Raw genomic sequence first — 12,263 nt, forward strand, 5'->3', positions numbered from 1 at the left:
GAGGGCATGACTTCAGGATTGAAGGACGTCCATTTAAAACACAGATGCAGAGAAATTACTTTAGTCAGAGGGTGCTAAATCTGTGGAATTTGTTGCCACAAGCAGCTATGGTGGCCAAGTCATTGGGTGTATTTAAGGCAGAGATAGATAGGTTATTGATTAACCAGGGCATCAAAGGGTATGGGGAGAAGGCAGGGGAGTGGGGATGACTGGAAGAATTGGATCAGCCCATGATTGAATGGCAGAGCAGACTTGATGGGCTGAATGGCTTACTTCTGCTCTTTTTCTTATGGTATTACTGAGTTCAACATTGCAACGATGGTATCTGCTGTCACCGGGCACAAAAAATTCCAGGAAGAATTTTGATATTTGTGACATGTTTCCCAGAATAACTGATGTCAAGATTAAGGAAGGTATTTCTTGTTGGTCCACAAATCAAAGAAGACATCAATGACAGGCAATTTGGAAAAAGCCTCTAGTGGGACCAAAGAAAGTTGCATGGAAGGCATTCAAGGATGTTGAAAACTCTCCTGACAACATGCTTCAAACATACAAGACGATGAAGTACAACATGTCACTAAAGATTAATGTTCTGCATTCCCATTTAGACTTCTTCCCTGCAAATCTTGGCACTGTTAATGATGAGTATGATGAAAGGTTTCACCGGATCATTGTGGTCATGGAGAAACAGTATCGGGGCAACTGGAATCAATCAATGCTGGCTGATTATTGTTGGATACTTAAGCGTGGAGCCTCAGACACTGTGTACAAATGGAAATCATCAAGAAAATGTTTTTTCGTGTAGTTGAACTATCACAAAGCATTAGCACCATTTATGCAATTAAACTTATATTCAGTAATTGTTAATTTCTTGTTTCTCCAAATTCCTACATGATGCAAGTAGGTTGAAATTGTATTTATATTGAGCTTCAAGGGGTCAATCATAACCACATAACATTTCTGAGGAAGCAACAATTTCAAAAAAATTTGTTTGGCCTCCATGACCATCTGTGAATTCCACAGATTCACCACCTCCCAGCTAAATAAACCCTCCTCTATCTTTGTTCTGGAGGAAATCCTTCAATTCTAAGGCTGTGCCTTCTGGTCCAGGGCTCCACCACTGTAGGAACTATCCTCTCCATGTCCACTCTGTCCAAGCCTTTGAATATTCAATAGGTTTCATTGAGATTTCCCACCCCACCCCATTCTTCTATAGTGAGTATAGGTCTAGAGCCATCAAATGTTCCTCATATAATAACTCTATCATTCATAGGATTCTTATAAATATCTGCTGGACCCTCTCCCATACCAGCACATCTTATTAAATATGGGGCACAAAACTGCTCACAATACTCAAAATGTGGTCTGACCAATATCTTGTAAAGCCCTAGCATTGTATCCTTGGTTTTATATTTGAGTCCTCTGGAAATTAATACCAACATTGTGTAATGCTCTGTAAGGTTTCACTGCTAATGTAATGGCCTCTCTGCAATGTTTCACTGTTAATGTAATGGTTTCTCTGTAGCAACAGTGTTTGGGTTATGACTAGAAATAACGGGGGTTTGAAATGTGCGCCATCCAATGAGAGGCGTGTTTTCCTTTCTTGTGTGCCCGAGAGAAGATTTTGAGGTCTTTTGTTCGGTGGAAGATGGAGAGAGAAGATTCCAGAACAGGGAAGTTGTAGACTGCAGGACTGAGTGGACTTGGAATGGAGTCAGAAGTTGACGCCCGGGGAAAATCGATGGAGAACGAACAGACGGGGAAAAGTGAGCTCCAACATTGTGCATTTGACTGTTTCATGAGAATGGGCCCTTTCTCGCTTTTGTTTTCTTTAGTCAAATTAAGAATTATAAAGCTCAATTCTTTCATTGCATATTGTGTACTGTTCATTATTTCGTGGTACAGATTTGTAACAGGGGAACACATCACGTAGCATCCACCCAAACAAGATTTCTTAAGTTTGGCCAGGCCAGCGGCTGTCTTCCCCTAGATTAAGCCGCTAGCCGAACCTAGGGTTACAATTGCATTTGCCTTCCATACTACTGACTCATCCTGCAAGTTAACTTTGAGGGAATCCTACATGAAGATTCCCAAGTCCCTTTACACCTCTTAATTTCTGTATTTCCTCTGTTTACACTATGTATAGTGTATGCCTTTATTTCTTATTACCAAAGTGCATGAGCATGCATTTCCCTACACCGTATTCCATCTTTGGGCTTCTTTGCCCATTCTTATGTGTCCAAGTCATTTAGCAGACTCCTTGCTACCTCAACATTACCTGTCCTTCCACCTATCTTTGTATGATCCACAAACTTGGTCACAAATTCCATCATTGAGATCATTAACATGTAACATGAGAAATAGCAGAGCCAACAGAACACCAATGGCCAAACAGAAAAAGCCCTCATTATTCCCACTCTTTGTCTTCTGCCCATCAGCCAATCTTCTATCCATGCTATTATCTTTCCTGTAATACCATTGGCTCTTATCTTGGTTAGCAGCTTTATGTGTGGCACCGTGTCAAATGGCTTCTGAAAATCCAAGTAAGCAATGTCCACTGACTCTTCCTTGTCTATCCTGTTTGTTACTTCTTCAAAGATTTCTAGGGCACTTGTCAGGCAAGATTTCCCCTCAAGGAAGCCATGTTCACTGGCCTACTTTATCAAGTGTCTCCAAGTACCCCACAACTTCATTCTTCATAATGAAGAATCTTGGAAACTACTGAAATCAGGCTAATTTACCTATAATTTCCTTTCTTCTGCCTCCCTCCTTCTTGAAGAGTGGAGTGACATTTGCAATTTTCCAGCCCGCTGGAACCATTCCAGAATCTAGTAATTCTTGAAAGATCACTACTATTGCCCCCATGGTCTCTTCAGCTAACTTTTTCAGAACACTGTGGTGTAATCCATCTGGTCCAGTGGACATTTCAGATTCCCAAACACCATTTCTTCAGTAATAGTGACTACAATCACTTATGCCCCCTGACTATGTCAAATTTCTGGCATATTGCTGGTGTCTTACTCAGTAAAAACTGATGCAAAATACTTCATCAGATTGTCCGCCATTTCTTTGTTTCCCATTACTACCTCTCCAGTGTAATTTCCCATAACAGCACAGGGAAAATCTCTTAGAAAATAGGGAATATGGGATTTGTATTCTTGAGAATAGGTGTTTGTTAATAACTCATAAGACAATTATGAATGTTAATAGGTCTTTCAATTTCAGTTTTATCAATTTGTGTAGCATTCCAATACAATGTTCAAGCTTCTTTGATACAATAATGGAAGTCTGAAAAGTAGGAAGAGGTGAGATAATGTCTCATCTTTCCATCGATGACGGTATTGTTGTCTTTGCCATGGATTTTGTTCCCCTGCATTCATTCATATCACCAGGTAATGGAACAATATTTTGGATTTTCAGCTTCTTTACTTTTCTTTGTTTTCGAGCTGTTTTCAGAGCTTTTGATTTCAGAAAATTATCTTCCAATTGATAGATAAGTTCTTCAATTAGTCCAACCTGCAATCAGTCAGCTATTATTTAAAACTCTAATGTTAGTGAAAAGTACATCCTAAATTTCAGGTTGCTTCAAGTTATTATTCTAACATTTGATAGTTCACTTTAAGAAATGTTCACCTCAAAGGTTTGTTGCAACAATATTGCACAATTGCAGTAAAGTGTAACTACATCTTTAAAAAAAATGGATGTGTATTCCTGACTATGATTTCCTTCTTCCATGGCATGCATATTTGACTTGCATATTACAGGTAACTGCAAAACTAGTTGAAGTATTATAATATAGAAAACAGAAGAAATCTGATACTATTGGATTTCTATTTCTATTGCAATGCACAATGTTCTTTAACACATGAGTTAAACACATAGAGTTTACAGAATATAAAAACTGAGTTATAAGTTGCTGCATCATTTATCATCAATTACTCTAATATAAAAGGGTCATTGGGATTACTGGGTGTAAGGAAAAGTTTAGGGAAATAAAGGCCTGCAGTTAAATTAATTTGACCTACATTTTTGAAACTCGTCTTTTTCCTATAAATTTAAATCTTGACTAACATACCAATTGCTTGAATTCTTGTTTCTTTGAGATTTCTAATATGAGGTAACATACAGATTTCTCCTAGTCTTTTGATGTGAGGAATACTGTTATGTCTGACTTAAGAAAGGATTGGCATGCTGAATAGGGCCTCAATTATTATCTTCAAAGTAAATGTCCAGAGAACCAGTGGTGAAAATGTTCTTGATTGGAAGTTTTCTTTCTGGTTGCTATTATTTGTGAGTTATCTAGTCTCAAGTTGCAACTCTTGCTAAAACATTGGATAAAAACAGTGAAAACATTGTCCCTATTCTTTCAAATAAGCCATTGCCATTTGAAAAGAGCAAGTTTTATTGGGAAAGACTCATTCTTTGCAGTGCAGGACCCATTTAAAAACAAGTCTTATCAGGAGTGAGTTTTACTTGAGCCAATAAAAAGAAACGAAGTGTAAGCAGAGCGGCCAATGTTGGAATGGCTAGTGTCAGAGAGGTCAGGCTTTGGCTCAACAAGTTTCGACAAGAACAGGCAGAGGCTAAGGGTGCTGAGTCATTTTTATAATTTTTTATTGTGGAACTTGGGCTTGAGAAGTTAGAGCCAAAGCAAAAACAAGCTTGGAGAAAAGTGGTTGAGTAAGTGACAAAGGTGCATGTGAAACTCATAGGTTTCAGAGAGAAGGCATAGGTAAGCTTTCTTTTATTGTCTGTAAATCCTTAGTCCTTAGTTCAGTGTAGGCAGGATAGTTAAGACAGTGGAATTCTCCTCCTGTGAGATATGGGATTTCAGGATATCTAATTACCTTCCTGACTTCAGTTCCTGACTGACAAGGACAATCAGGAAGCTGAAAACCTCATAGATGGAATTTTTACTGAGGTGGTTACACCCAGAATGCAGGCTTCAGGTAGATGATGGGTGACCACCAGGGAGAGTAAGAGGAGTAAACAGTTAGTGCAGAGTCCCTCTGTGGCCATTCCCCTCAGTAACAAGTACACCCCTTTGGATAATGCTGGGTGACCAGTTAGGGCACATCCGCATCAGCCAGGCTAGTGGCATTGTTGCTGGCTCTGAACTCAGCAGGGAAGGGTAAAGTCAGCCTGAGTCATGGTTAGGAGAGAGAGAGGAAATCTGTGGCTGCAAAAGAGACGTAAGGGGTGGTGAGTTGCCTCCCAGGTAGTAGGATCCAGGATGTCATGGAGTGGCTTCAGAATATTCTCAAGGGGGGAGGGTGAGTAGTGGTGCATATTGACTTCAATAACATTGGTAGAAGGGCGAGCAAGGTCCTGTACAGAGAGTATAGGGAGTAAGGAAAGAGACTGAAGAGCAGGATCTCCAAGGTATTAATCTCTGGATTATCCCCAGTGTCACATGCTAGTAAAGGCAAGAATAGAATGATAATACAAATGAAGAAACAGTATAGAATTTCAAGTTCTTGGATCATTGGAACCTTGGATCATTGATTAGAGTTTAAGGTAAAAGAATCCTTGGGGGAAAATGAACAAATTTACCCCGCAATTTGAGAAGGGGAAGCTAAAGTCAGATGTATCAGTATTTGAGTGGAGTAAAGGGAATTACAGAGGCATGAGAGTGGAGCTGGCCAAAATTGACTGGAAAAGAACACTGGTGGGATGATGACACAGCTGCAATGGCTGGAATTTCTGGAAGCAACTTGGAAGGCACAGGATATATACATCCCAAAGAGTAAGAACTCTAAAAGAAAGATGACAAAACCATGGCTGACAAGAGAAGTCAAAGCCAACATAAAAGCCAAAGAGAGGGCATATAATAGAGCAAAAATTAGTGGGAAGTTTTCAAATACCAACAGAAGGCAACTAAAAAAGTCATTAAGAAGGTAAAGATGGAATATGAAAGTAAGCTAGAAAATAATATTAAAGAGGATCCCAAATGTTTCTTCAGATACATAAAGTGCAAAAGAGAGGCAAGAATGGATATTGGATCACTGGAAAATGATGCTGGAGAGGTAGTAATGGGGGACAGAGAAATAGCAGATGAACTGAGTAAGTATTTTGCATCAGTCTTCATTGTGGAAGGCACCAGCAGTATGGTGGAAGTTCCAAGTGACAGGGGTCATGAAGTGTGTGAAGTTACCATTACTAGAGAAAAGGTTCTTGGGAAACTGCAAGATCTGAAGGGAGATATGTCACCTGTACTAGATGGTGTACACCCCAGGGTTCTGAAAGTGGTGGCTGAAGAGATCGTGGAGGCATTAGTAATGACTTTTAAGAATCACTAGATTCTGGAAGGATTCCTGAAGAATGGAAAATTGCAAATGTCACTCCACTCTGTTGGAATTATTTGACACAAAGGTTGGAGGTGCTGTGGATAGTGTGGAGGGCTGTTAAAGGTTACAGCAGGACATTGATAGGATGCAAAACTGCGCTGAGAAGTAGCAGATGGAGTTCAACCCAGATAAGTGTGAGGTGGTTCATTTTGGTAGGTCAAATATGATGACAGAATATAGTATTAATGGTAAGACTCCTGGCAGTGTAGAGGATCAGAGAGATCTTGGGGTCTGAGTCCATAGAACACTCAAAGTTGCTACGCAGGTTGTCTGTGGTTAAGAAAGCATATGGTGCACTGGCCTTCATCAATCCTGGGATTGAGTTTAGGAGCCAAGAGGTAATGTTGAAACTATATAGGATCTTGGTCAGACCCCACTTGGAGTACTGTGCTGAGTTCTGGTTGCATCACTAAGGAAGGATGTAGAAACCATGGAAAGGGTGCAGAGGAGACTTACAAGAATGTTGCCTGGATTGGGGAGCATGCCTTATGATTGAGTGAATTCGACCTTTTTTCCTTGGAGCGACGGAGGATGAGAGGTGACCTGATAGAGGTGTATAAGATGATGAAAGGCATTGATTGTGTGGACAGTCAGAGGCTTTTTCCCCAGGGCTGAAATGGCTTGAACGAGAGGGCACAGTTTAAAGGTGCTTGGAAGTAGGTACAGATGAGATGTTGGGGTGGGTTTGTTAGTGCAGAGGATGGTGAGCGCATGGAATGGGCTGCTGGCAACGGTGGTGGAGGTGGATACGATAAGGTTTTTTTAAGAGACTCCTGGATAGGTACATGGAGCTCAAAAAAATAGAGGGCTATAGGTAACCCTAGGTAATTTCTAAGGTAAGGACATGTTTGGCACAGCTTTGTGGGCCGAAGGGCCAGTATTGTGCTGTAGGTTTTCTATGTTTCTAAATAACAAGCAGGATAGACAAAGGAGTATCGATTGATATTGTGTATTTGGATTTTCAGAAGGCCTTTGACAAGGTGCCACACATGAGGATGCTTAACAAGCTGCAAGTCCATGTTATTTCAGGACAGACTCTAGCATGTATAAAGCAGTGGCTGATTGGCAGGAGGCAAAGAGTGGGATTAAAGGGAGCCTTTTCTGGGTGGCTTCCAGTGACTAGTGGTGGTCCACATGTGTCTGTATTGGGACTGATTCTTCTAATGTTATATGTCAATGATTTGGGTGATGGAATTGATGGGTTTGTTACAAAATTTGCAGATGATATGGAGATTGGTGGAGGGTCAGGTAATTCTGAGGAAATACAGAGGCTACAAAAGAACTTAAAGATCAGGAGAATGGGCAACGAAGTGGCAGATGGAATACAGTGTTGGGAAGTGTATTGTCATGCACTTTGCTAGAAGAAATGAAAGGGTTGACTAATTTCTAAATGTAGAGAAAATACATAAACCTGAGGCACAAAGGGATTTGGGAATCCTTGTGCAGGATTCCCTAAAGGTTAATTTGCAGGTTGAATTTGCATTCATTTCAAGAGGACTAGAATATAAAAGCGACGATGTTATGTTCAGACTTTATAAAGCAGTGGAATGTTGTGTGAAGTTTTGGTCTTCTTAGAAGGGATGTTCTGAAATTGGAGAGGGTTCAAAGGAGGCTTACAAAAATGATTCCAGGATTAAATGGCTTGAAATATGAAGAGTGTTAGATGGCTCTGGGCCTGTTCTCACTGGAACTTAGAAGAATGAGGGGTGATCTAATTGAAACATATCGAATGGTGAAAGGACTTGATAGATTTGATGTGAAGAGGATGTTTCCTATGGTGGGAGTGTCTAAGACCAGAGGACACAGCTTCAAAATAGATGGGCTTCCTTTTAGAACAAAAATGAGGAGGAATATCTTTAGCCAGAATCTGTGGAATTTGTTGCACAGACAGATGCATAGTCCAAGTCTTCATGTATATTTAAGGCAGATGTTAATACATTCTTGCTTGGTCAGGACATGACGGGATACGGGGGGGGGGGGGGGGGGGCGGACGGACAGGAGATTGCTGTTGAAAGGAAAAATATATCAGCTATGATGAAATGATGGAGCAGACAATCGTCCAAATGGCCTAATTCTGCTCCTATGTCTTATGGTCTTATAATCAGAGGGATCTTGGAATCTAAGTTTATAGTTCCCTGAAAGTAGCTACACAGGCTAATAAGGTGGTTAAGAAGGCTTTAGGCATGCTTGACTTTATCAGTTGAGGCATTTATTTCAAAAGTTAAGAAGTTATAAATCTTTGGTTATGCTGAATGTGGCATATTGCCTGCAGTTCTGGTCGCCACATTATAGGAAAGATGACAAGGCTTTCGAGAGGGTTCAGAAGTGGTTCACCAGGAAGCTGCCTGGATTATACTGCATGTGTTACAATAAGAGGCTGGCAAATTTCAGTTGTTTTCTCTGGAGCAGTTGTGACTGAAGGGATTTCTGATAGGGTTATAAGATTATGAGATGCATAGACAGAGAGTAGGTTTGAAAGATCCAATACCAAAGGACATGCATTTAAGATGAGAGGGGATAATTTCAAAGAAGATGTGAGGGGCAAATGGTTTTTATACAGTGGTGAGTGCCTGGAATTCACTGCCTGGTGTGCTGGAGGCAGATAGATTTGGGACGTTTAGATAGGCACATGAATGTGAGGAAAATGGAAGGACATGGTGGGATATGGTATAAGGGATTAGTTTAGTTCGGCTTTTCATTAGTCATTTATTTGGCTTGGCACAACATTTTGGGCTGAAAAGTCTGTTCCTTGCTTTACTGTTCTATGATCTAAATCAGGGGTGTCAAACTCATTTTAGGTCACGGGCCGGATTGAGCAAAATGCAGCTTCATGCGGGCCGGATCAGTCGAACGCGTGCGAACGCAGCTTTCGTTGCCTCCGTTTTTTCAGCCTGCTCTCATGTGTCTCAGTCTCTGCTATAACTACAAAGTGTTTCACTTTACAAATTCCGTTTCTTATGAAGAAGACTGCTGAGCAAGACTGCCGAATAAACACTAAAAACCCTGAAAACCTGGTACCTGAAAAATTCAGCATTAGCCATATCATATGCCATAGGCACTTCGATTACTGGGGCCAGCTTTAATAGTACCGGTAATTAGATATTATCTTGCGGGCCAAAGATAATTCCACCGCGGGCCAAATCTGGCCCACGGGCCTTGAGTTTGACATATATGATCTAAATAGTTGCTAATGGCTTATTTCTATTTAAAATGTGATGACATACATATTGTTACTTTGTCTAAAGTGAACAACAGCTACTCTTATCTCCAATCCCAAATCTTTCCTGTAATGTCTCTAAAATATTCATGTCCTTTATCTAAAATGGGACTCTCCATGTGCCGTATTCAGCATTTTATATGTTTAACAGCCTCTTTTTTATGTTGTTTATTAAATCAAGGATTTAGCATGCCTTTGAGACTTTCAATGCATTCTGCTACTTGTAAAAGTTATGTACATTTAACTGGGGTTCATTATTTTTGTATTCTTTAACTATTCTGTCACTCTATATTTATATAGTGACAGAAATAAATATAATCTAAGTCTCCATCAGAATGAATCACTTTATTGAACTTCATCACATTGGTATCAATGGAATGCAGAAATATGTAGTGAGTAATATGTAATATGTACATGTGCCACCTAGGCACTAAGGGTTCAGACAACGATAAATATGTAGTGAAATTGACATCAAAGTAAAAGAAAAGCTCTGATCACCTTGAATGGCAAAGCATTTTTAAGGCATGTGGTCTCATGGTGGGCACACTTTCTTTACACCCTCTCATTCAAAGCAGAAGGTTTAGCAATGGACAAAATTGGTCTTCATAAAGATCAGCGTGGGCATCTATGCATGGAGCCAGAGGAGTCTGGGGAGATTTTAAACCAATTTTTTTGCATTTGTATTTTCTCGGGCGATGGACTCTCAGTGTCTATAGCCAAACAGCAGTGAAGTCATGGACCATATATGGATTACAGAAGAGAAGGAGGTGCCTGCTCTCCTGAGGCATTAGGGTAGATAAATCCTAGGGCCTGACAAGGTGTTCCCTTAGACCATGTGGGAGGCTAGTGCAGAAATTTCTTGGGCTCTGGCAGAGGTATTTAAAATGTATTTAACATACATTACATACATAGGTGACATGCTGGACAATTGGAGGATAGATAATATTGTGAGGTTGTTTAAGAAAGACCCTAAGAATAAGCTGACAAATTATAGGCAGGTGTGCCTAACATCAGTAGTGGGTAAGTTATTGGAAGATATTCTACGAGACCTGATATATAACTATTTGGAAAGACAGGGATCGATTAGGGATAGTCAACATAAGTACATAAGAAAAAGGACCAGGAGTAGACCATCTGGTCCGTTGAGCCTGCTCCACCATTCAATATGATCATGGCTTATCTGGTAATGGACAAATCTCCATCTACCTGCCTTCTCTCCATAACCCTTAATTACCCTACTATGCCAAAATCTATCCAACCTTGTCTTAAATATATTTACTGAAGTAGCATCCACTACTTCAGTGGGCAGAGAATTATGCAGATTCACCACTTTCTGGGAAAAGCAGTTCCTTCTCCTCTCCATCCTAAATCTACTCCCCCGAATCTTGAGGCTATGTTCCCTCATTCTAGTCTCACCTACCAATGGAAACAACTTTCCTCCCTCTATCTTATCCATCCCTTTGATGCGGGCTGGTGGCGCAGTGGCATCAGCGCCGAACTTCGAAAGCGAAAGCTCCCAAGTTCGAACCCAGTTGGCCACCCCCTGCCCCCGGGCACACTTTCCATCCGTGCCGGGTTGAGCGTCGAGCTAGCCACTCGGCCTCATAAAAAATACAAGGGTCGAGTCAGGAAAGTTCATACCGTGACCCAGTTAATCCGAAAGGAGACCAATCCTGACACTGCGCACCAGACAAGGATGGCTGACTGTCTGGTGTGACAAGCTATGGATGAAACCTTTCATAATTTTATATGTTTCTATAAGATCTCCTTTCATTCTTCTGAATTCCAGTAAGCACAGTCACAGGTAACTCAGTCTCTCTTCATTAGTCTAACCACCTCATTTAGTATATCCTTCCTCAGTAAGGAGACCAGACCTGTATGCAGTAATCCAGGTGCATTCTCACCATTACCCTGTACAATAGCAGCATAACCTCCCTGCTCTTAAATTCAATCCCTGTGGCAATGAAGAGCAACATTCTATTTGCCTCCTTGAAAGCCTGATAGTCAATATGACTTTGTGTGTGGTAGATCATGTCTAACCAATCTTATACAGTTTTTCAAGAAATTTACCAGGAAAGTTGATGAAAGAAAGGCAGTGGATGTTGTCTCCATAGTTTTTTGACAAGATCTCACATGGGAAGTTGATAAAGAAGATTCAGTTGCTTGGCATTCAGGATAAGCAGTAACTTAGGTTTGACATTGGCTTTGTGGGAAAAACTAGAGAGTGGAAACTAGAGGAAGCCTGTGGATACTAGTGTGCCACAGGGATCGATGCTGAGTAATTTTTCATCTATATCAATCTTCTGGATAATAATGTGGTAAACTGGATCTGCAAATCTGCAGATTTTGCAAGATTGGGAACATAGTGGACAGTGAGAAAGGCTATCAAAGCTTGCAGCTGGATACAGACAAGTTGGAAAAAATGGGTTGAAGATGGCAGATGGAATGTAATGCAGACATGTGTGAGGTGTTGCTCTTTGGGAAGGCAAACCAGGGTAGGACTTACACAATGAATGTTAGGAAACTGCAGAGTGCAGTAAAACAGTGTAATCTGGGAATACAGACTCAAAATTCCTTGAAAGGTGCATCATAGGTAGATAGGGTCGTAAAGAGAGCTTTTGGTACATTGACCTTCATAAATCCAGGAACAGAGTACAGAGTTGTGATATCATGTTGGAGATATAGAAGACATTGGTGAG

General features: G+C 40.6%; 1 protein-coding gene across 1 annotated transcript in view; it reads right to left on the minus strand.

Annotated features, from left to right (window-relative positions):
• Positions 1–3,238: 3,238 nt before the first annotated feature.
• LOC140724592 (spermatogenesis-associated protein 16-like) overlaps positions 3,239–12,263 on the minus strand; it is a 93,788-nt gene continuing 84,763 nt past the window's right edge. The window contains exon 11 of the mRNA XM_073039018.1: positions 3,239–3,516. Within this exon, the coding sequence (XP_072895119.1) occupies positions 3,319–3,516 (198 nt within the window). The 3' untranslated portion in view covers positions 3,239–3,318. The remainder of the gene's footprint in view (positions 3,517–12,263) is intronic.

The sequence above is a fragment of the Hemitrygon akajei genome, chromosome 3 (genome assembly GCF_048418815.1).
Source record: "Hemitrygon akajei chromosome 3, sHemAka1.3, whole genome shotgun sequence".
NCBI lineage: Eukaryota > Metazoa > Chordata > Chondrichthyes > Myliobatiformes > Dasyatidae > Hemitrygon > Hemitrygon akajei.